A 23,672-nucleotide genomic window follows, 5' to 3' on the forward strand; every position below is an offset into this window, starting at 1 on the left:
CGCAGACCTTACTGGCCAGTCCATACGATGAATGTCTTCCCCAGCCAGAAATTCATCCACCAGAGCAGCGCGGTGTGGTCGGGCATTATCGTCCGTTACGAGGAAGTCCGGATTAACCGTACCTCTGAAGAGTTGAACATGTGGTCTGAGTACCTCATCCCTGTATCTCCGAGCCTTAACAGTGTTTCTCGGACCACCCATGAAGATATGCCGGTCTGTACGGCCATTCAGCATGATGCTGCTCCACACCATGACGCCACCACCACCACCACCATACTGGTCCCGTTCCACGATGTTCCTGTGGTTGTATCGGTTACCCGGTTCTCTCCAGATTAATGTGCGATGGGAATCTTTCTGCAAACTGAAGCGGTATTCATCTGTAGAGAGCACATGCCTCCATTCATTCATGGTCCAGTTTCGATGTTGACGGCTCCACAGTAAACGGGCCTGTCTCTGTGCTGGAGTGAGCGGGACGCAGACCGCTGGATGTTGGGCAAACAACCGAGCTGTTTTGAGGCTCTGGTACACAGTTTGCCGGGAAACGGCAACCCCTGAGACAGCTACAAGCTCCGCCGACAATTGTCTTGCAGTTGCACTCCGATTTCGTCGGGCGGTTAAGGCCAGATATCGGTCCTGCTGTGGGGTGGTTACCCTTGGTCAAGCTGGTACTGGCCTATGGCTAACATCTCCTGTGTCTCCAAATCGTCTCCAAATTGCATAAAATGAATTTCATTATAAAGCCCGTATTGCTGTATGTATACTTAGAAGGTATGGTCAAATGTTCTACCTTTTACAATAATATTTTTTAATTTAATTATTTAAATAAAAATAAATAAAAATAAAAACAAAGCCTGGAAGTGACACTTTGTGGTACATTCAAGGATACGGTGACTTCGGTCTGTGTCTGGCCTGCTTCCAGGTGGCCAAGTATTCTACCCTGCAAAATAGAGTTCAGATGACGTCGTCGTGCCATTGTGTTGTCACGTTCAACACAAGGCTACACTCCGCACACTATAACAGGGCAAACATGACTAAGGGAATATGGGGTGCAGGCACTGGCTGTATATACCTTGCGGTTACGCCGCTAGTCAAAGTAGGGGTGTTCCCTATGTTCCCTATGTGGAGCGAACACGTAAGGTTGGTAGGTGCATATGTCACGCGATTTACAGTTGCCCTGCTTACTCGTAACTTAAGCTTAACGTTTGGACACTAGTGTACATACATACATCTTCATTATAGACGGTTATGCTTTTCAGCGTTCAGTCTGCAAGTCTCTGTGAACTTACTATATGTCTCCACAATCCCTTATTTGTAACTAGCTCTGTGATCTCATTTAGTTCTGTACCTCTTATCTTTAAATAATTAGAAACTGAGTCTAACCATCGTTGTCTTGGTCTTCCTTCACTTCTTGAACTATCCAGGACAGAGTTCATTATTCTCCTAGGTAACCTATCTTCTTCCATTCATCTCACAAGACCCCACCACCAAAGCCAGTTTATGCATACAGCATCATTAATAGATTTCTGTCCTAACTTATCCTTTATCTTCTCATTCTGAGTACCCTCCTGCCATTGTACCCATCTGTTTGAACCCGCAGTCATTTCACTGCTTTTAGTCTGTTACTTCTGACTTATGAAAGAGATGGCCTGAGTCTGCCCAACTTTCACTTCTGTACATTAAAATTAGTCTGAGAACAGACCGGTGTGAAAATAGTTTCGTCCGGGAAGTAACTTCTTTGTTACTGAATTCGATTGCAACTGTGAGATCATTGTATTAGCTTTGCTGCACCTTGATTCATGCTCACTATACAGCCACCCTGGGATAGTACATATTAAATACTTGAAATGATCTACCTGTTCCAGTTTTGTATTCCCAACTTGACATTCAATTCCTTTAGGTTTCTTACCTACTGACATCGCTTTAGTGCTGGAAATGCTCATTTTCATATCATTCTCACTGCACCTACTTTCACTTACTTTTTTGACTTATTTCCCGTTGCTCCATCTGGAGCATAGTGCCTAGGCAAAGTGTCCTCTTCCAGGTCTTCTTGGGTCGACCTAGCTTTTTGGTGCCTTGAGGGTTCCAGTCTAGTGCCACCCTCTCAACAGCTCCATCCAGCTTCCTTAGTGTGTGCCTGATCCAGCGCCATTTCCTCTCCTTGATCTGGATGTCAGTTGGCTGCTGATTGGTCATGGTCCAAAGATCATCATTTGAGATTATGTCCGGCCACCTCACATTTGTTATGCAACACACACGTCTATTAAAGTATACCTGCAGCTGGTTGTTGATCTGCTTTGTAACTTTCCATGTTTCACAGCTGTACAGAAGACTCAACTTTACATTGCTGTTGAAGTGGCGGACTTAGTCTTCCTGGAGATTTTTCTATTCTTCCACACAGGGTAGAGCTGGACAAACGCACCATTTGCTTTTAGGATACGGCTTCGAACATCTTCCTCTGCTCCGCCATCTGTTGTAACTATACTTCCAAGGTAAAGGAAGGACTCAACTCGCTCAGTTTCCTTTCCATTGACTGTCAAGCTGGTCATAACATCAGAATTAGTCCTCATCTCTTTGGTCTTGTTTGTTTTGATCATAAAACCTGCACGTTCTGCTTCCTTCTGCAACCTACCCAGTTCATCCTCTATGTCCTGATACCGCTGAGCCATAAAGCAAATGTCATCTGCGAAGTCTAGATCTTCAAGCCTGTCTCACTTCCGCCATTGAATATCCCTCTTCCATCCTTCCATTTCCCTCTTCATTATACTATCCCGGATCAACAGGAACAGAGTGGGGGAAAGAACACACCCCCCCCGTCTCACTCCGGACATGATGTTTATCTTTTCTGTCCCTTCATGAAGAACCTGGCACCGATACCCTTCGTATATCTCTTTGATGATCTTGATGATCTTTGATGGAATTCTGTATTCCTCGAGGGTCTTCCACATGATTCTTTGATTTACAGAATCGAAGGCTTTCTTGAGTCCATGAATAGGACTAGAGGGTATTCCGCCGTTCCACACTCTGCTCTAGGATGATTTGGAGTGTATTGATGAGATCCACACAGCTGTGATGTTACCGAAATCTCACCTATTCCTTTCAAAGCCTCCTTTATATGATTCAGGATGGCTCACGATGGCACTTTGCTTTGAATGGAGAGCAAGGTGATACCCCTACAGTTGTTGGCAGTTTGTTGTATCCCGTTTTTTGGTAACTGTCAGCCCCTTCTTCCAGTCGGTCAGTATTTTCTCCTCTTTCCATATCTTTTCCAGCAGTGGGTACAGCAATTTAGTTGTGGTATCTAGGTTTGGTTTCAGTACTTCCAGTGGAATTTTATCCAGACCTGGTGCCTTCCCATTTTTCATCTGCTTCAACACTGTCCGTATCTCACCCTGGGTTGGAGAGTCAAGACTGATGCTGGATTGATTTCTTCTTCCTCCGCCTATTCTTCTTCTTCACGCTCATTTTCCAGGCCCACATCTCCATTAAAAACCTCCGCAAAGTATTCCCTCATCTACTCAGCTGTTGTTCACACGTAGTGAGTATTTCACCTGTCTTGCTCTTCACAGGCTTAGTTTTATTAAATCCTTTCTTTGAAGGCATCTTTGTGATGCCATAAAGCTCCTTTATATCCCCCCTTGTTGCTGCTTGTTCTGCCTTCTCTGCCTGCTCATCAATCAACTTCTTATGATCCTTTCACACACTCCTCTTACTTTCCTATCTGTTGTTGAATACTCTGCTGTGTGTGAGTCTTCTGCTGTCTAGTCTTGCAGATGTTTAGCTTGACCTTTATCTCCTTCTTGTAATTTATCTTGTCCCAGGTCTGATCAGATATCCATTCTTTCTGCATATAGTTCTTGTAGCCGAGCTGCTTCTTACTTGTTTTCATAAAGGTGTTCTTCACCTCGCTCCTCCATACAGTCTCCACATCCTTCTCTGTCTCGGAATCCAACACCTGGAATCTGTAGCTAAGTTCCAGTTGAAATTGTTCCAATGTCTGCTAATTCTTTAGCTTACCAACATCAAACTTCTTGTGCCAAGAGTGTTGAACTTTTGGTGGACTGCCGCAATCTTTGTACGGAAGTTGGGGACAACAAGATGATGGTCACTGCCAATGTCCGCTCCTCTCTTGTTCCTAACATCTTCCAAACTTCTTCTGAACCTCTTGCTCACCGCAGTGTGATCAATTTGGTTTTCTGTGACTTGATCAGGAGACACCCACATGACCTTGTGACACCACCTATGAGGAAACACCGTGCCACCTATCACTAAGTCTTGACTGGCGAAATATTCCGTAAAACTTTCCCCATTTTCATTCATCTTGCCAAGACCATGTATACCCATTATGTGCTCTAATCCTTAATTTTTTGAGCCAACCTTTACGTTGAAGTCTCCCATAGCAATGATAATATCCTTTTAACTTCTTTCCATTGTGGATTTGGTAGAATTCTTCCTTCCTTTCTTTCTAACTCTGATTGTTCTGCAGTCACATAGCATTGGATAATGGTCACATTCCTGATCTTGATCTTGAACCTAGCAGTCTTTAGCCTACTAGAGATCGGCTTCCACTCTATATTCTCATTGTATTTCTACTGAGCAGCAACCCCACTCCGTCCATGTGCTCTTCATCCTCACCACCAGAATATAGAAATGTAATTCCATCCATTGTCTGTATCTCGCCAAATCTCGGCCACCTCACTCAATCCCAGAATGTCCAGCCCGTAGGCTCCATGCGTATAGCAATGTGCTGCTGCGGGTGGAAATTATGAGAACTACTTAGGGGCACCAGCAACAGCTGACCATAAGAAGCTAGAATTAGTCTGATGTTTTCATACATATATTCAATCATTTTACTTTGGCCCTCTATCGCTGAATCCCTTTCTATGTTTGTGTCTGAAGCCATTATTGGAATCTAAGACCACATTACCTATGTGTTGATCCGGTCTTATTTGTGATTTAGATAGCCGCCGTGTTTGATCACACTGGTGTGAATAGTAGAACATTGTGTCCCTGTACATTCTTTATCCCAAGTTTTATTTTTGTGTTTGACACAGTATATGACACCTATGTATATTTTTTCAGCTAATTTCTTAAATTCCCCCGCCCTTTACAATATATCACCCTTCATAGTTTTGGCTTTACTCGATAAAAGGACTAGTGACCGCGTGTAACGCGAAAATGGTACCCAGTCAGTAAATTAAGAAGGAGAATAAACAGAAGAATCATTTTACAATGCTGTCTTCAGATGATTATTTTTTAATGTCATAACGTTCGGGCAGAACTATATGCTGGTTGTTAGCTGCATTAATAGATACTGTGATACAAAGGTTTTCTTCATGACCTCATGAAATGCATTTGGAAAGACGGTGGACCATAGCAGTAAATTGCAAGAAGTAATTCGGGATATATACATTTTAACTAATACAAAATAACTCTTTACGACGTGAATTTTAACCATTTTACAAATAGGTTAACAATTAGAAACTAATTATTATAGAAATGTTATATTTGCAAAGCAAGCTGCAGTAGGCCATCTTTCTTAGGACACACACATCATAATAGATACACATTGTATTGTATTGGCATAGTCTTAATTATAGCCAGTAGAATAATAATAATAATAATAATAATAATAATAATAATAATAATAATAATAATAATAATAATCCTAGGACCAAAGTTCAAAAATGGAATTTGGATGAAAAAGAAACCACACAAAATTTTTCATTTCACAGAAAAAATCACAGATAACATCAGAAAGAGACGATTAAAATTCTACGGACACCTACATGGAATTAATAACAACAGGCTGACAAAGAAAATTCAAAATCTAGCTTTAACCCTAAAAATCCGCAGCAATTGGTTAGCAGAAATTCATGAAGATCTACAAGAAATGGGTATTGAGGACGAAACCATTCAAGATAGAATGAAATTTAGATGCTTAGTAAACAAACATAAATTTGCAGAGAAACCAACAAGAAAAAATACAGGCTGGACAGAAACATGCAGAAAGGAACACAGTGAAAAAATGAAGAGATATTGCGAAGAAAAGATGAAGAAACATTGTGCAAAATAAGTTCAAACGCGCTCCACAGTTGGGCACAACGATTCAAATAATAATAATAATAATAATAATAATAATAATAATAATAATAATAATAAACCGTACTGTACTACAGACCGAAGTGTAAAATTTTATAATATTCCGTTACAACCTTATGAAATGGGTTTGGAAAGGCATTAGACAAATATAATTACACAAATAGGCTTCCATTACTCAGTATTAGTAGCTGACAGAAATACCGTATTTTACATCCATAAATTCATGTCCTCGTGGAGGTGGTGCATTTATTTTCAAGCACATACCTAATGGAAATGAGATGCATGCACCGTTTTAACCATATACCAAATCTTGTACCAATCTTAAGTTTCTGGCAGTGCCAGGATTCAAGCCCGGGCCCCCGAGGAAGGCAGCTAGTAGCGCCAACTGTAATATTACAGAGGTGGACTTGATCGTATTAAAAATATTATATATATAAATGATCACTTATTGGCAACTTTAAGTGATTCTGAACTTTTCTTCTCATGCATAATTGTTGATAGAGTACATGCGGTTTCAATATCAGGAATTTCAGTAGGTCCAACATCAAGCCTGAGCCTTTTTTATCAGAAACAGTTCCTGTACTCTCTTTCCCCTGTTGTAGTTCTCTTTCCTTATGCTTCAGATGCGAGGTCGAGACCATTCACACGGTCGATCAGTACGTGAGGTAATATGTTCTGAGCAAAATGCATAAACAACAGCTGAAATATGCTTAAATTTCATGGAAAAAAATTATTCGCCTTCGTGAAATGATGATTGTTACCAAGGCCTGCGTTAGAAAACATGGTTATGTTTAAAATTAATTTAAATTTAAAATTAATCGCCTCCCTAGTAGCATTAACCTACGGTATTATATCGTATTAGAAATAGACCAAAGATATTTTTCTTAAGACAGCATTGTTGAATGTATATATGAACACTATTCTCGTTATCACCACAACTAATACATAAATTACTACGTTGCTTCTATCATGAAATGGTAGGATATCTAGGGAACCAATGTTTCCTTCTGATCACATTTGCAGTTATTGCTCTGTTGGTATTTCCTCCGAACTGTTTTTCTTGTAAATTTATTACATAACCACTTTCTGCAAGTTTAGAATAATGTGGCCAATTGTTGTTGCATAAAACACTCTAAAATCCCACTGTTATTATTTAGTCGGCCGTGGCAGCACGCGATGAGACGACAGCGGATATGTGCACGGTGGAACGCAATAACTTACAGTGTTCGTCACTCGCAGCGCAGCAGTGCATTTCTCCCAGCAGCGCACGGAGCCTATAGTTCTTCGTTTCCTGCGTCACTTGTTTCAGTCTGCTTTTCTCCCTCAAGGTCCTCACATTCCAGAAACCAATTTTCGTTATCCTCTTCATGCCAAAGGTCATCAGGTTATCCGTCTGGTTTTGTAAATTCGCTTCAGGTTCTATAATCGGATTATTTAAGAAGACCGAGTGAATGGCCCACTGCTTGAGAGTGCCTTGATTGGGCTGCCATCTTAAGCCTGAGGCAGCAGGCTGATTTTCTGTCAGGGTTTCTTCCCTTAGTCTTTGAAGTTCCTACTTCTAACTGCAAGGCACCAGTTCCTATTCTGTTTAGCCCAAATAGGAGGGTTGCCTCTTCTGCCAGTTCCACCGTTCCACAGCCCCTCTTCTCCGCCTTCACTGCCGATAAGGTCCTCACCATAACCCTGGCAAGGGATCTTTACATGGGACTACCAGCTGGGTCGGCTGGACAAAGGTTTTTTAATTAAAGAGGTGTTACTCCTCTATCACTCACACTTTGTCCTGACTTATGACAGGCAGAGCCTAGCTTCCTAAACAGTGGGCACCGGTTGGTGGGGTTACCTACTTTCAGGTACCAAGATATTGGATTGCAGGTTTTAAAACAATTATTCTTTAATAATTTGCAATTTTAAAAATAACTCTGCGCCCAGTTTCAGAATAGGGTAAATTTGAATTTTAACCCATATCTGCTCAAATTATTTTTCTGTGGAATATTGCGATATACTTCGTAAGTACAGTTGTTTGTAACCTAAATGAAAGGCTTATGATGATTGTAGGTTTCATTAACATATTTTCGCGGAGATTTACCGTGTCGACATATGTCAACAGTGAGCATGAACAGGTAGGGTAAGAGACATGCTAAAAAAAAAGGAACTTTTCTTCGCATTTTAAGCTTACATGAATGTAATAATTAATCAGTTAGTGAATATCAGTCACGTAAGTGTTGAATAAGCAGAAAATATTTAAAAAACTATTCAAAACGTAAATGTGGAACAGTTTTGTCTCAATTTAGAATGCATACTGTTTCAAAACAAAAGGATAATATTTGTATGTTTATAGTACTTGTTATACACACAATACGAAATTTTGAGCAAGTATGATCACTCTGAAAACAGCAAAAAAGGAAAACTACGAGTAAAATTTCAAAACAGTTTAGTCTGCGTTTTGAGGTTACACTCTTCTTCTCTTCAACCAGTCTTTTTAGCGTGAGTGAAATGACTCGAAGCAAAGGACGTGGCGGCCAACGTTACATTTTTGCACTGTTTCTTGGTAGCTTTACCACAGTGAGCGCACCGCACTTGCTTCCCTCTTGTTTCGAGGTAGTGGGATACTCCATTGGAACGCACTTATGGGAACACGCGTGAAGATACTTTCGTACTCGGTCTTCACGCGTTAGGACGCGTAGCGGCACGAGATAGGATATATGTCCTAACGATGTAGCGTGTGAAGCCGAGAAGGTCTAAATTGGGGTCAAACGGTAAAGTTGCCATGCATTGTCCATGGAGACGTTCAGAAGGAACACAATTAGAGGCCAGTACCATTTCTTGTTTTTGATGCTGATGCGGTAACAAGTTACATTTTGATCCAATTGATCGACGCTTCCCATGTGCATGTTGTGCAGAATTATACATGCTGGCTGAGTTACTGTTATGTATTTCATTTGAGCATTACCATTGTACCATTTTCACTTATTTTTGTACACACTAGTTCAGCATCAGCCCGGAGTTGATTACCAGAGAGTCTGTAAATATCTCCACAAGGCTCATCATCGTTATCCCCGTCACTATGGAAAGCATTTTCAGGTTGTTCTATGTATATATTAGCATCTAGGATGTTTTGTGATTCCTCTAGGATGATTACGTTCTGCTCGATGGTCACTCTGAGAAGAATAAATGAAAATTGTATATCAGTACTGAGGCAGTCCCATTCACGCCCACTGTCGACATATGTCGACGTGGAAATTTTTTGCTCTGCTAGACAAAAGCAACTATAAATCAGCCATAAATGAATTCAAAATCTGTTAAAGGCATGTTTCGTTATTATGTTTACCACAACAGTCCGATCTTACTTTCAACTGTAACAATATTATAAGAAAATATTACTCACCGCGACGGAAGCGTCATCCTCTTGAGTGTATACGGAATGATATTCCATACGCAGCCACGATATAAGGCGCGAAAATGAGTGATTCTTGTTTTCGTGCTGTGCAATAAGTATCAAACTATGAACTGTAAACAATGCACCTCAAAAATATTTGGTTTGCCGATATAAGATCGACAATATTCAGATATTAACGTCGACAAATGTCGACAGTGGGCACATGTGGGTTAAAAAAGGCTTATTGTTATTTTTATGAAAATGAAATGAAAATCCACAGCCTGTTTCCAGTCATTCAGTCGGGTCAGAAATGGAATGAATGAAGCCCCCATCTAGCGGCGAGGATAGGAATTGTGCCGGCTGCCGAAACCTGTTGCACTCCGCTGGGGCAATTATTGACTGACATACGAAATGAAATTATATTACAGACTATGAATCTCATTGTTGAATCTGTATTGACGGTTGAACTTCTTACAAAATTGTACAAAACTATTTTAAGCCTCCTAGGGTCGTATTCATGAACGTGACTTTGACTTCGACTTACGTAAGTTCGCTTAGTTGAGTTTCGTGGAAGTCTGTTTCATAAACGCAACTTTTACAAAGTAGACTCTGGTGTAAGTAGACTTTGGTAAGTTACGATGTGAAGAATTAGATATGAAGTAGGCAATGAAAACAATGGAAGAGCAGTGTAGCATCTCCCATCACTCAATGTTTTCTCTTAATAAAGCGGCAGAAGAAGAAGAAATTCAGCTGTTTCCTGCATTATAGATCGCATTGGATTCTAAACTCAATCCAATCCAGTTAATTTTTATTTCTCGACGATAGATGGAAAGAAAAAATTGCCTTCAACAACTATGAAAGGGAGGTGTTACTTGAACTAGTGAAAGAGAAGAAAGATATAGCTGAAAACGAAATCAATAAACTTCATCTCATGGTCGGCTATGCCCTGATAATTGAAACTAAAAATCCCTTTCCTATCACGGAAAACCTCAGCATGGTTGCCACCTGGACTTACTATTGGTACATGGGTGCAATCAATAGCTCAAACCACTCCAGGGAATCGGAATCTTTCATACACACGTCGCGCATTATTTCGACATTCAGCTTCATTTGGGAACGAAACAAACTGGTCTCTTTCGGGCAGTCAGGATCGATATTCGATATTCTTTTGATTATTCTACATACTGAGGGCTGCCTTACTCCTCGTAAATCAGGGGAATCAATTTGGAAGTTATCTGAAAACCATGGAAGTGTGAAAGACTGTTGTATTTACCATAAGAATGCATTAATCTGTGCTGATCATCCCTTAACCTAAATAGATAACACGATGAGTAGAAAGTGCAAAAACTTTTGCGCTATAGTAACAATAATTTTACTCTTACCTGTAGCATAATATCTTAACGACCGGGCGATTTGTCAGTGTGGTTAGGGGCGCGAGGCTGTGAGCTTGCATCCGGGAGATAGTGGGTTTGAACCTCACTGTCGGCAGCCCTAAAGATGGTTTCCCATTTTCACACCAGGCAAATGCTGCTGGGGGCTGTACCGTAATTAAGGCCACGGCCGCTTTCTTCCCGTTCCTTGGTCTTTCCTTTCTCATCGTCGCCATAAGACATATCTGTGTCGAAATGACGTAGTTAAAAAATAATCTTAACGAAATTAGCAACTGTATTATTGGAGGTATGGGTGATCCTCGATTATTATATTTCTGTAATTCGTTTTCGAACATGGTTAGTACATCTAATACTGTACATTTGTCGAATCTATATCGTTTTCTGAACTCATTATCTGTATTAAATTCAACTGGGTTCCGTGCATCTCTTTATAACACGCCGAGGATTAGGCACAACGTACCGAATAATTTCCTGGATCTCTTCAATTTCATCTACAAAATTAACTATACCAGCAATATCTGCCATTTTATTATTTTTCTGATCTCAGAGTCTACTTAAGTACGGAACATCGGCGACTTGGAAGTAAAGTTGCCATCTAAGTTTACTTACCTCCAAGTAGTGATTATGAAATGGAAATGGCGACTTACCGCCGTCTAAGTCAAAGTCTCGTTCATGAATACGACCCCTAGTCAATACCCTACAGTGTTCTCCCTAGAATCTCTTTAATGGGCACACCACCCTGCTGTTTTTACCAACTGCCCAGCTAACATAACCTAGGTATGTACTGGTTACATAATATTAATACATATTTGAGTCAATAGGTGTTTCAAATTAAAATATAAATCTGTAAAACTGTTTATTCATATTATAAATCTTCTTTATTGTCAGCATAATTGCATCAATTTCATCGAAGTTTCAACGTTTAGCTTGATTATCACGTAGTGTCGTGCGCGGGCGTGAGCACTCGATTCCGCCCGACATCACTAAACCATATGGCACTCCACAGCGACCGAGTGGTAAGCCCCGGTGTTACATGATTGTGAACAAGCAGTAGAACACTAGTCGTTCAAAATAGTTCAATTTTGACATTTGACATCAATGATGTGAGGCAACTAAATTCAAATGTTATCATATTTTTTTTACGTAGTATTCCCCGTGGAAATTCTAAGTTCCCATGGAGGGAATTAGATATTTATCCACCAATAGAGCATATCAAAAATCAGATCAAAATTAGTAGTCCCCACTCGGCTACTCATTCCTGCCATCCAGCTGATGAAAACTTCTGGGGAGAACACTGCTCTATATATATATATATATATGCCCTGTGGGTGGGGTTCGCAGACAAAGCATACAGCCATGGTATCCCCTGCCTGTCGTAAGAGGCGACTAAAAGGATAACACCCCTGCGGGTGGGGGACGCACAAGTAGAACCCACCCCCAGTACCCCCTGCCTGTCGTAAGAGGCGACTAAAAGGGGCGACCTAGGCACGGATATGGATTGCAGTTTGGTATTATGTCTTGGACCCCCTGTGGATGGGATGGGAGAGGCTGAATACATTCACAGGTAATCCCTGCCTGTCGTGGAAGGTGACTAAAAGGGTCATGTGGCCATTGTTCCCTCTTTATTTTTTTTTTGAGGTAGTTGTGGACCGATTCAAAATTCTTGATGTGCATGCTGCTCGGAGATGGCCCTCTTACATGTGCAATTATGTCCGAAAGCTCGCTTGTGGGTGGGAGCGTCATGTGCCCGTGCAGTACTATCCGCCTCACATCACAGGTCCCCGCACAGCAGAATTGCAGGAAGACATATTATTATTATTATTATGATTATTATTATTATTATTATTATTATTATTATTATTATTATTATTATTTTATTTTTTTCTCTTTTATTACTCTGTAAACGCTATGGGGTACATGCTATTGTGGGTGATTGGAGGAAGGGAGTCTTAGTGCACATTGTCACAGTCATTCCGTATTAGGCATACTCCAACATCGGACCTGGGCAGTACCGGCTACGACCAGGTGAGTATTGCCTTGGCTGCTTGGTTCAGCTACAGAGGCCCCTGATCTGAGTGGGTTGTATTCAGGGGGGATGATTTCGGGCATGGCTTCGAAACATCTTCGACCTGCCCAAGGTCTTTAAGTTTTGATTCCTTGAGGGGTTCAACCCTGTGGGAACATGCACAGCATGAAGGAAAGGGATCCAGCTTCCCTAGGTTCCTGGTTGCTACCAGAACCGATGTGCAAGATTTTAAGCTGGTAAAATCGATCCATTTTAGTAGACACATTGAAGGCGTCTACAGCGAACTTGAAGATCGCAAGAAAATGCACAACGGTAGTTTGCTTTTGAAGACTCGGACAGCACTGCAAGCCGATCAGTTGCTTAAGTGTGACCACTTTGGCGAAATTCCCATCAAAGTGGAGGAGCACAAATCCTTGAATCTGGTTTGCGGAGTCATCTTCCACCGCGACTTTATTTTGAACACTGATGATGAGTTGATGGAAGATATGAAGAACCGTGGCATGACACATGTCCGGCGCATTACGCGCAATGCTCACAGTGAAGACGTTGTCACTGGTGCCTTCATTGTCTCCTTCAAATTGTCAAGAGTTACCAGAGAAAGTCAAGGTAACAACTTATCGTTGCGATGTGAGGCCGTACATCCCACCTCCTATGCGATGCTATCAATGCCAGAGATTCAGACATATGGTATCTCCTTGTTCAAATCAGTCTGCATGTGGTACACGTGGAAGAGTAGCTCACAGCATGGAAGAGTGTACAACTCCGTACAGGTGCACTAATTGCTCTGGTCTTCATTCTCCTTGTGATCGGAACTGTCTGACATATCTGAGTGAGAAGAAGATCCAGATCGAGACCCTGGATGGTCTTTCCTACCAGGAAGCATGCCGTAAGTTTAATTCCTTGAATAAACCTGCCAGTACACTAGACTAGAACATGATAGCTCGAGTCTCCCAGGTTCGTCATTCATGACATCGTCACCCGTGAAGATCTCTGCGCCCAAGGCGACTGTTGCTCCTGAGAGCAAAGTCGCAAAGAGTAGAAGCTCGAAAGGGGGATCACCCAACCTTCGACCAACAAGAAGTCTGTGCCAGCTGGCAGTCCTAAGCTGGCACGGGGGAGGGGGAATGCCAAGTCTCCCCCCTAAGAGCTCGGAGAAAGCCATGTCCAAGCCAGCGGAAGCGGCATCGTCGACCAGGGCTGGGAAATTATCTCCCACCCCGTATAAACAATAAAGGAACTCCTGCCCCTAAGTGTGAGCGCTCCCCTTGTAGGAAGAAATCCCGCCCCCAAGGTCCGTTGATGATAGGATGGACGTCGAGCTGTCATCTATATGTATGGATGTAGATGTTGATACTGTTTAGGTTTAAGAGCATCTTGTCGCTCATAACCTAACACTCTCTCTTTTATTTCACACTATGGCACTGTTACAGTGGAATTGTAACGGTTATGACAGGCATCTTGCTGAGCTGCACCAGCTCATTAGTGAGTTCGCGGTGAGTATAGTCTGTATTCAGGAAACCTATCTCAGACCAGGTCATCATACTGTCCTTAGAAATTTCAGACTGTACTCGACAGAGTGATATTATGCTCACCGGGCGTCCAGTGGCATTGGTATTTTTGTTAGTTCTGATATCTGTAGTGAAGTGGTTCCTCTAAGAACCGCGCTGGAAGCAGTTGCAGTGCGGGTACCGCTGCCCGTCATAGCAGCAGTGTGTAATGTTTATTTTCCACCAGGCCAGCCTCTTAATATAAATGATGTAACTGATCTAATAGATCAGCTTTCACCTCCATTCTTTTTATTGGGTGATTTTAATGCTCATCACCCTATATGGGGCTCTGAAATGCCCCTTGCCCCAGGGGAAGTGAGTTGGAAATATTACTAAGAGAGCTGGATTTATGTATTTTGAATACAGGTGAAGCTACTCATTTCAGCATGCATTACGGCACATACTCGCATAGACTTTAGTGTATGCAGCTGAGCGCTGGTTCCCCTCCTTCGGTGGAATGTACACGCTGATCTCTGTGACGGGGTGACCCTTTTCCTATTATTCTTAGTTTGTTGAAACAAAAATCTGTCGAGGCTCCTCCTCGATGGATTCTTAAACGTGCTGATTGGCCAAAGTTCACAGCACTAGCCACCTTTATTAATGCAACTGACTGGAGCATAGAACGGCGATATAACTTACATGACACAAGTTATTCTTGCTGCTACTGAGGAGTCCATTCCATCCTTTTCAGGGACTTCGCGCTGAAAACTTGTTCCTTCGTGGAACAATGAAATTGCAGCAGCTATAAAAGAACGCCGTTATGCTCATAAACGCTATCATAGGCAGCCTACTGTGGCCAACTTGGTCACATTTAAAGAACTCTGCACTAAGGCGCGAGTTCTTATTCAACAGAGTAAGAAAGCTTCATGGGAAAGGTATGTGTCGTCTCTGACGTCACGTACGCCGTCATCTCAAGTGTGGACTAAACTTCGACGTACTGTATTTCAGGTATACAAGGAACATCTTTAATACTGGGAATTTCCATTGCAGGCAACATCGTCACTAACCTACCCATGACTGCTAATCATCTAGCCAGTCATTTCACAGATGTGCCTGGTTCCGGGAATTACCATAGTGATTTCTTAGCTCTCAACAGGAGGCAGAAGGTCATCAGCTCAGTTTTGCCACTCAAGCTTTAGAGGACTAAGACGTACCCTTTATGGAGTCAGAACTCCGCAGTGCCTTGGCGCTTTGCAAAGACTCGTCTCTCGGACCAGATAATGTCCATAATCAGATGTTGAAACACCTTAGCGAGGATAGTCATTTATATCTCCTTTGTGTGTTCAACCAAATCTGGGTTGAGGGTGAGTTTCCATCACAGTGGCAAGAAGGCATAGTAATTCCTGCCCTCAAGCCTGACAAAAATCCTAAGTATGCAGGAAGTTAAAGACCTATTTGTCTTACGAACTGCTTGTGTAACCTTTATGAGAGGATGGTGACTCGCCGACTTGTGTTGTGACTGGAGAAAAGAGGACTTTTGTCCGAATACCAGTGTGGCTTTCGAGCCGCTTGCTCGACCACCAACCACTTGGTACGCCTGGAGAGTTCTATCCGGGACACTTTTATCCGAAAACAGCATTTGGTGGCTGTTTTATTTGACTTGGAAAAGGCGTATGATACCACATGGTGATACAGCATCCTTTCAGTCCTGCATCAATGGAATTTTCGAGGTAACTTGCCAGTATTTATTGCGTATTTTTTGTCCCTCCGTCTATTCCGTGCCCGAGTAGGAAAGGCATATTTGCAATACCATATTTGGGAAATTAGAGTCCCACAGGGATCGGTTCTTAGTGTCACTCTGTTCGTGATTGCCATGAACGGTATTTTTGCTGCTGCTGGCTCAGCAGTAATACCATTGCTATACGTAGACAATTTTGCTCTGCAATTTAGCTCACAAAATATGGCCATCGCTGAGCGACAATTACAGCAAGCTGTTAGAAGAGTGGAACAGTGGACCTTAGAACATGGCTTTCGGTTTTCAACCGCAAAGACCTCTGTTGTACACTTTTGCCGGAAGCGCACTCTTCACGCAGATTCTGAGCTTTTCTTAGGGAATGTTGCTCTTCTTGTAGTTGACACTTACCGATTTCTTGGGCTCTTCAATAGGAGCCACATGTGCGGCAGTTAAAAGTGAAATGCGCTAAGAAGCTTAATATCTTGAAGTTTCTTGCAGCACTACTTGGGGGGCCAGACCGCACGGTGCTCGTACGATTTTATAGGGCACATATTTTATCCAGGTTAGACTGATGCAGTGCAGCATATGGATCAGCCAGGCAAAGCGTCCTGGCCCAACTAAATAGCATTCACCACAGCGGAGTTAGGTTGGCAACGGGAGCTTTTCGTACAAGCCCCATTGCTAGCCTGCTCGCTGAATCTGAGGCGCCAGCAAATGCTTATGTCTTATGCTGCAAATCTGCGACAGGTGCCACTTCACCCGAGCTATCCTTGAGTATTCCAAAATAGAAACCGTCGGCTTTACGCTGCTTACCCTCGAGCAACGCGGCCAGTTGGAATACGCTTGGGTAGCAGTTACAGGTTATTTGATGTACCTTCGGTTCCTTGTCTTGTCAGACGACCAAGTAAGGTACCTCCGTGGACAATCTGGCAATCCAAAATCATTCTTGATTTGCACACCGGCCCAAAGGAGAACACGGACCCCTCCATTTATCAGAGACTTTTTCTGTCCATTGTTGGCCGGTATCCCGATTCGGTCGTTGTTTTCAAGGATAGTTCGAGGGCAGCAGCAGGAGTAGGCTGTGCATTCGTTGTTGACAATACCAGTTTTCTTTTTCCTCTACCGGAAGTCTGTAGTGTGTACACAGCAGAGCTCTATGCTATCTGTGAAACCCTGCGGTACATACTGTCCAATGACCGCCGGCAATTTCTGCTGTGTACCGACTCCTTGAGCATGCTACAGTCTATAGATATGTCTCCCTTAGCACCCTGTGGTGCAATGGATCCAGGACTTGCTAGCCGGTGTTCGGATGCCACTACCAGAATGACGTTTATGTGGCTCCCAAGCCACATGGGTGTAAAGGGAAACGAGTTAGCTGACAAGCCTGCCAAGGAGGCTGTTACCTTGCCCTTGTTGCCTTACAGGGTTCCTGCCAGTGGCATTTGCTCTCAGCAGAGACATCTGGTCATGTCCCATTGGGAGTTGGAGTGGCAGGCTGAGAGCAATAAAGGGAACTACAAAGGTATGGAAGACTTCGCTTCGGGCTTTTCGGAGAGAAGCTGTGGTATTATGTCATCTGTGGATCACTCACGGCATAGTAAGGTACTCCTACCAACTGAATGGTGAACGCTCCCCGGTGTGTACTTGCGGTGGTCATCTAACCATGGTACACATCCTTACGGAGTGAGTGGACCTGGCCGATTTATGCTGTAGTCTAAAACTCGCGAGTGAAATTTCCCTCATCCTACAAGATGACGAGCAGTCAGCAGACCTTATCATCCGTTTCGTGAGGGATTGTGGCTTTTTTTAATCGTGTGTAAAAGTGTATTTTGTATTAGTGTAATTTTGTTAACTGCTCTTTCATCCCACTGACTATTTTAGTTCGTGATTGCGTATATTAATGTGTTATTTTAACTTTTAACTTGAATGATATATATATCTATCTATACTTCAAGGCAATGCCTTATTCCATTATAATCAATATTTTCTATAATTCTATTAGGAAATAAGGCATTGCGAAACAGATCCACTGAATTGTTTAATCTCATAATCATTTTTCATCATTTCTCTCTTAAGAACCTGATGAACTAGGAAATGCCTCTATGGTCCTAGTTACAATGATGGGGAAATCCAGTCATTCACCTCTCTGTGGTAGAGAGGAGGCAACGAATGTATGTAATGACAATGTTATTACACTTATTACATACAGGCGACTAACAAATGATGGGACCGAGTGTCTCGTGGTATAAGGAGATCCCTCTCCCAAGTGCCAACACTCTCTTCGTAGGGTGGATGAGTGGGTGGAGGTTCCAGGCACCCTATTGCCCACGGGGTGAGAAATTGCGGATGAACCGACTTGTTTTGGTCAACGGCATTGGGATGCAGAAGGCAACGGGAAACCACTGCATTATTATCCCTCGTATTGCAACCATGCAATCGTCTCTACTTGAGCAGGTGATTACTGATCATGAGCATCAGAACTCAAGATCCGGCAGGGGAAGACAGACTTGCAAGGCTTCCTAGGTCGTCAGTCAGTGAAATCCTTGCAAAGGACAGAAAAAACAGATGAGAATCGCAACGTGGAATGTCAGAACACTAATGACACCCGGGAAGTTATAAGAGTAATAAAGAGTGATGGAAGTTAATAATATTGATATTTTAGGACTTTGTGAAACACTATGGCAAGGAAATGGTGATTTCATTAGTGATGCATTTAGGATCATCTATAGGGGAGGAACAATACCTGATCAATATGGTGTGGGACTCATTCTTGGGAAGAACTGGGCAAAGAATATTGAGAACACCTATCATGTAAATGACAGAATATGGATGGTGAAGATCAAAGCAAAACCTAGGGATATGACCATTATACAAGTGTACTTTCCAACATCAAACAGTAATGAAGATGAGGTTGAAGAGCTGTATGAGTGTCTAATAATAATAATGTTATTTGCTTTACATCCCACTAACTTCTTTTACGGTTTTCGGAGACGCCGAGGTGCCGGAATTTAGTCCTGCAGGAGTTTTTTTACGTGCCAGTAAATCTACCGACATGAGGCTGACGTATTTGAGCCCCTTCAAATACCACTGGACTGAGCCAGGATCGAACCTGCCAAGTTGGGGTCAGAAGGCCAACGCCTCAACCGTCTGAGCTACTCAGCCCGGCGTATGAGTGTGTTGATGAGCTACTAAAACTAATTGATGACAAGGAAAATCTGGTGATTATGGGAGATTTCAATGCTGTTGGTTGGCTCAAAACCAGATAGAATGGGAACAGGGGAATTTGGACTGGGAAAGGGAAACAGCCGAGGTGAAAGGCTACTAGATTTTTGTGAACAGTATGATATGCCAATAACATCATGTGTGAAGTGCCTTTGAGAAGACGACATACCTGAAAAAGTCCCGGAGACATGCAAAGATACCAAATTGATTTCGTATCAAATCAAATCAAGCCACAGCTATCCTGGCGCTGAAGTGGACAGTGATCACACACTTGTGATGGCAAAGTGCAATTTCAGACTTGAAAAAGATAATCAGACGGAAGAAAGTCAGGTAGGATTTAAACAGATTGCAAAACAAACAAATTAAACAGAAATATGCAGAGGATACAAATGCACTCATGGAATATAATAATTGTGAGATGGAGTGGGAAATGATGAACAAGCAATCTCTGAGATAGCACATAGAACTTAGGGAATAGAAGACTAGAGCCAAGAAAACCATGTATTACTGAAGAGATTTTAGACCTCATTCAGAAATGAAACCAGTATAAGAAGCTAAACACAGCATTAAGCCAAAATCAGTACAGATAAACAAAGAATCTCATTGTTACTAAATGTAGGGAGGCAAAAGAGGTATGGATGAAGGAAATTATGCAGACTATAGGGAATAATATAATAGGAGGAAGAACAAATAGAGCATATGGCATGATCAAATCACTCTAGTATAAACCCAAAACAAGAAGTTCAGTTATAAAGGATAAGAATGGGCAACTACTTATTCATAGTGAAGATATCACAGAACTCTGGAAGGAATATCTTAAATACCTGTACTGGGATGGAAGAAGACAATATAGGCCCAATAATCACAAGGGAAGAATTTGACTGAAAAAAATGAAATGAAATGGTGCGTGGCTTTTAGTGCCAGGAGTGTCCGAGAACATGTTCGGCTCGCCAGGTGCAGGTCTTTTGATTTGACTCCCGTAGGCGACCTGCACGTCGTGATGAGGATGAAATGATGATGAAGACGACACATACACCCAGCCCCCATGCCAGCAAAATTAACCAATGATGGTTAAAATTCCCGACCCTGCCACAAATCGAACCCGGGACCCCTGTGACCAAAGGCCAGCACGCCAACCATTTAACCATGGAGCCAGACAACTAAAACAATTAAAGGATAAGAAGGCAACTGGACCGGACGACATACCAGCAGAACTTCTCAAGGGAATAGGAGAAAGAATGAAACAACAACTGTTTAATATCATTGAAAGATGCTAATACAATGGTGAAATTCCTGGAGACTTTACGAAAAGTAGGACAGTTACCTTACCAAAGATAGGAAATGCTACTGACTGTTCCAACTATAGAACACTAACACTGCTATTGCATGCATCCACAATACTGCTTAATGTAATTAAGAACAGGATTAAAAAGGAAATTGAACAATATACATCGCAGGATCAGTTTGGTTTTACGACAGGGAAGGGAACAAGAGAAGCTCTTCTAGCATTAAGAACTATTTTAGAAAGAACACTGAGTGTTAACAGGAAAACATATATTGCATTTGTGGATATAGAGAAAGCCTTTGACAAAGTAAACTGGAAACAACTCTTTAGGAACATGAATATAGGACTGAACTGGAGGGACAGAAGACTCATTTTACTCCTGTACAAAAATCAAAGCACAACAATAGAAATCAATGTTAATGTTAAGACAGCATCCATACTTGATATTTGATTATCCCTATTCTGAAGTCCATACTTTCCTCCATTCTGCATATGAATGAAGTCAATGAGACAGCATAGTAACAAGCCATGTTTTGTAACAAATCTGTGATATATTTAGAAAATGCAGGCTCTGTATTGTTTTACCATGTGGTATTTCAAGAACCACTTTGAAGTATTTTATTGCAGTAAATCAAAATGTACTCATGAATTTACTTTCCTGTTGTATATTTTTTGTAGTCCTTATTTTTGTTCAGTACAATGGATATTTAATTGAAGCAGTATTGGTATGTGTTATTGATGAAAATTATAAGAAAGCTTTTCAGTAACTTTTCAAAATGGTCTTTCAGGTGTATCAGCCACTAGACTGGAAGACTTGGGCAACATGATTGAACTGCAGCTGTGAATTAAATACTTTATTATTGGGCAAAAGCTTTATAGAGCTCAGAGAACAAGATACGTTTCAATCCAGCAGAAGACTGACTGTGTTGTGTGATTGTTAGGTAAGATAAACTCTGTTTGTGGTTCCCAGACTGTTTCATGTATTCTCTGCATGGCTTGTGGAGATAAACTCTGTAGATGTGTGATAGGGACCATATATAGATGGCTCTTGTTAAAATGTTGATTATACAGTAAGTGACATATTTCAGTCATTTTTCTAAGGTTAGTGCATTAGTTAATTTATATGTGAAACTGTCCTCCTAGAATATGTGTATGTTATTGCTGTGTGGATTGGTACGTGGCTTTCAGCTTGGGAACTGCTGCACCATAGCGTGTGTGTGAGTGTGTGTGAGATATGTTGGCATAAGAGGGAAGTACAGAAGACTTGCAGATGCCACTTGATTTTAAAGTAGAAGTACAAATGCACCGCTGTAATGGCAGAGGAAAGTTGTAAATTTATCATGGACTTGATTCTCTGTTTCTTTTCTTGGCCTTTCCTACCAAATTTGTTGTGGGGATCTATATTATAGTATGATATATGTATTACATACGTATTATTAAGGAAGCCCATTTATAAGAACAGAGATTTCACTGTCTGAGCTTAAATTCAGTACCCAGCACAAACTACATTATTAGTAAAAAAAAAAAAAAAAAAAAAAAAACCATTAGGTTTCTCTGTTCACAAATAGAAACAATACCTGAACTCCTCAGCTGTCTGGCTTAAGCTGCATGAGTTAACAGTTTAAACTTTGCCTTATATTTCCAAAACTCAGCCAGTGTCATGTAATGGTATTGGATTATCAGTTTTTATTGGTATTATTCCATATATATATGGAAATAAAGCTGAATTTCCCCCCATATTGCATCATTGTTTCTCAACAGTACCCAGGAAACTGGAACTGTAAATCGATAATGATGATGATTGCATTATTTAATAAACATTTATACTGACATTATTATACTATATATTCAGACTACAGTGTATACAATTATAGGCACTTAGTTTTCAGAAAGTTAATGTACAATGTATATTAATGTAAAAACTTACCATGTAAATAAATATAATAAAGAAAAACTAGCAACGTAACTAATTTACAATGGCAAAAAATGAGAGTATCCTCCTGTTCAATACATCATACATACACATATACATCATATATGTATTGAACAGGAGGATACTCTCATTTTTCGCCATTGTAAAGTGAAAACCGTCAATACGGAATGATTCTAATATCTTGTAACGTAACCAATGGTATGCTAGTTGTATGCTAGTTACGAATATTGTACTGATGTGTCCCAATCATCATTGGTCTTCACATTTCAGAATGTGCACTAACAGTATGACAATTCCTGTGATGACTATTCCAAAGATATTGGTTTCAGTCATTGAGGTCAGATGTCTGTAAGTAATAATTGTACATTATACCTCAATAAAAGTTTGGAATACGAGCTTAAAAATAAGATACTCTGATATTTAACATCTTTCATGGCTGTCCTGGTGAATTCATTTGAATGTGAAATAATGGCGAGGCAATGTATCTTGCAAAACAGCTAAGAATTCAGTCCATTGTAGATTACCTACGTTACAATTTTGGTACTATTCCAAATTTATGTTGAGATGTATGTTAACTGCAAGTCAGAAAATGTGTATTTAACAAGCATATTGAAAAGATATCAAATTCATTGTGCTTGTATTCTGAAAGTAAGATTATAGATAACTCTCACAAAATCTTTTTATTGATACTTTAACACTGTTACATCATCATCATCATCATCATCATCATCATCATCATCATCATTATAATCATCATCATTCAGATGTAATATATGCTGCACTAACTACTGTCATCAGTGCTGTTCACTGCCTAGAAGTCGACAGTCAACATCCCTATGGTGACCAAAACAGCACTAGATTGACACAATCTGTCATCGGCCTTTATCCTGAGGCCACATATGACTGTGATAAGGTGCGTTCTAAGATTAGAGTAGCAGACCCTACACTGAAGAGGAATATAAATATTTTTCTTCCAAATTAAAGCATTGTTGACACAGTTATGTGGATCAAAGTTTTTCATTGTCACACGCATGGTATGGGCTACTCAAACCTTGAGATTCTGCATAATCTTGAATGTATATTTATTTGTTTCACTAAAATTCAAAACCTTCATCAGA

The 23,672-nt window shown here is 41.1% G+C and overlaps 1 protein-coding gene across 1 annotated transcript in view; it reads left to right on the plus strand.

Annotated features, from left to right (window-relative positions):
- Positions 1 to 22,568, plus strand: part of LOC136874673 (uncharacterized) — a 158,735-nt gene extending 136,167 nt beyond the window's left edge. The window contains exon 10 of the mRNA XM_067148314.2: positions 21,410 to 22,568. Coding sequence (XP_067004415.2) covers positions 21,410 to 21,465 — 56 coding nt within the window. The 3' untranslated portion in view covers positions 21,466 to 22,568. The remainder of the gene's footprint in view (positions 1 to 21,409) is intronic.
- Positions 22,569 to 23,672: the final 1,104 nt, after the last annotated feature.

This window comes from Anabrus simplex, chromosome 1 (assembly GCF_040414725.1).
Source record: "Anabrus simplex isolate iqAnaSimp1 chromosome 1, ASM4041472v1, whole genome shotgun sequence".
Lineage (NCBI taxonomy): Eukaryota > Metazoa > Arthropoda > Insecta > Orthoptera > Tettigoniidae > Anabrus > Anabrus simplex.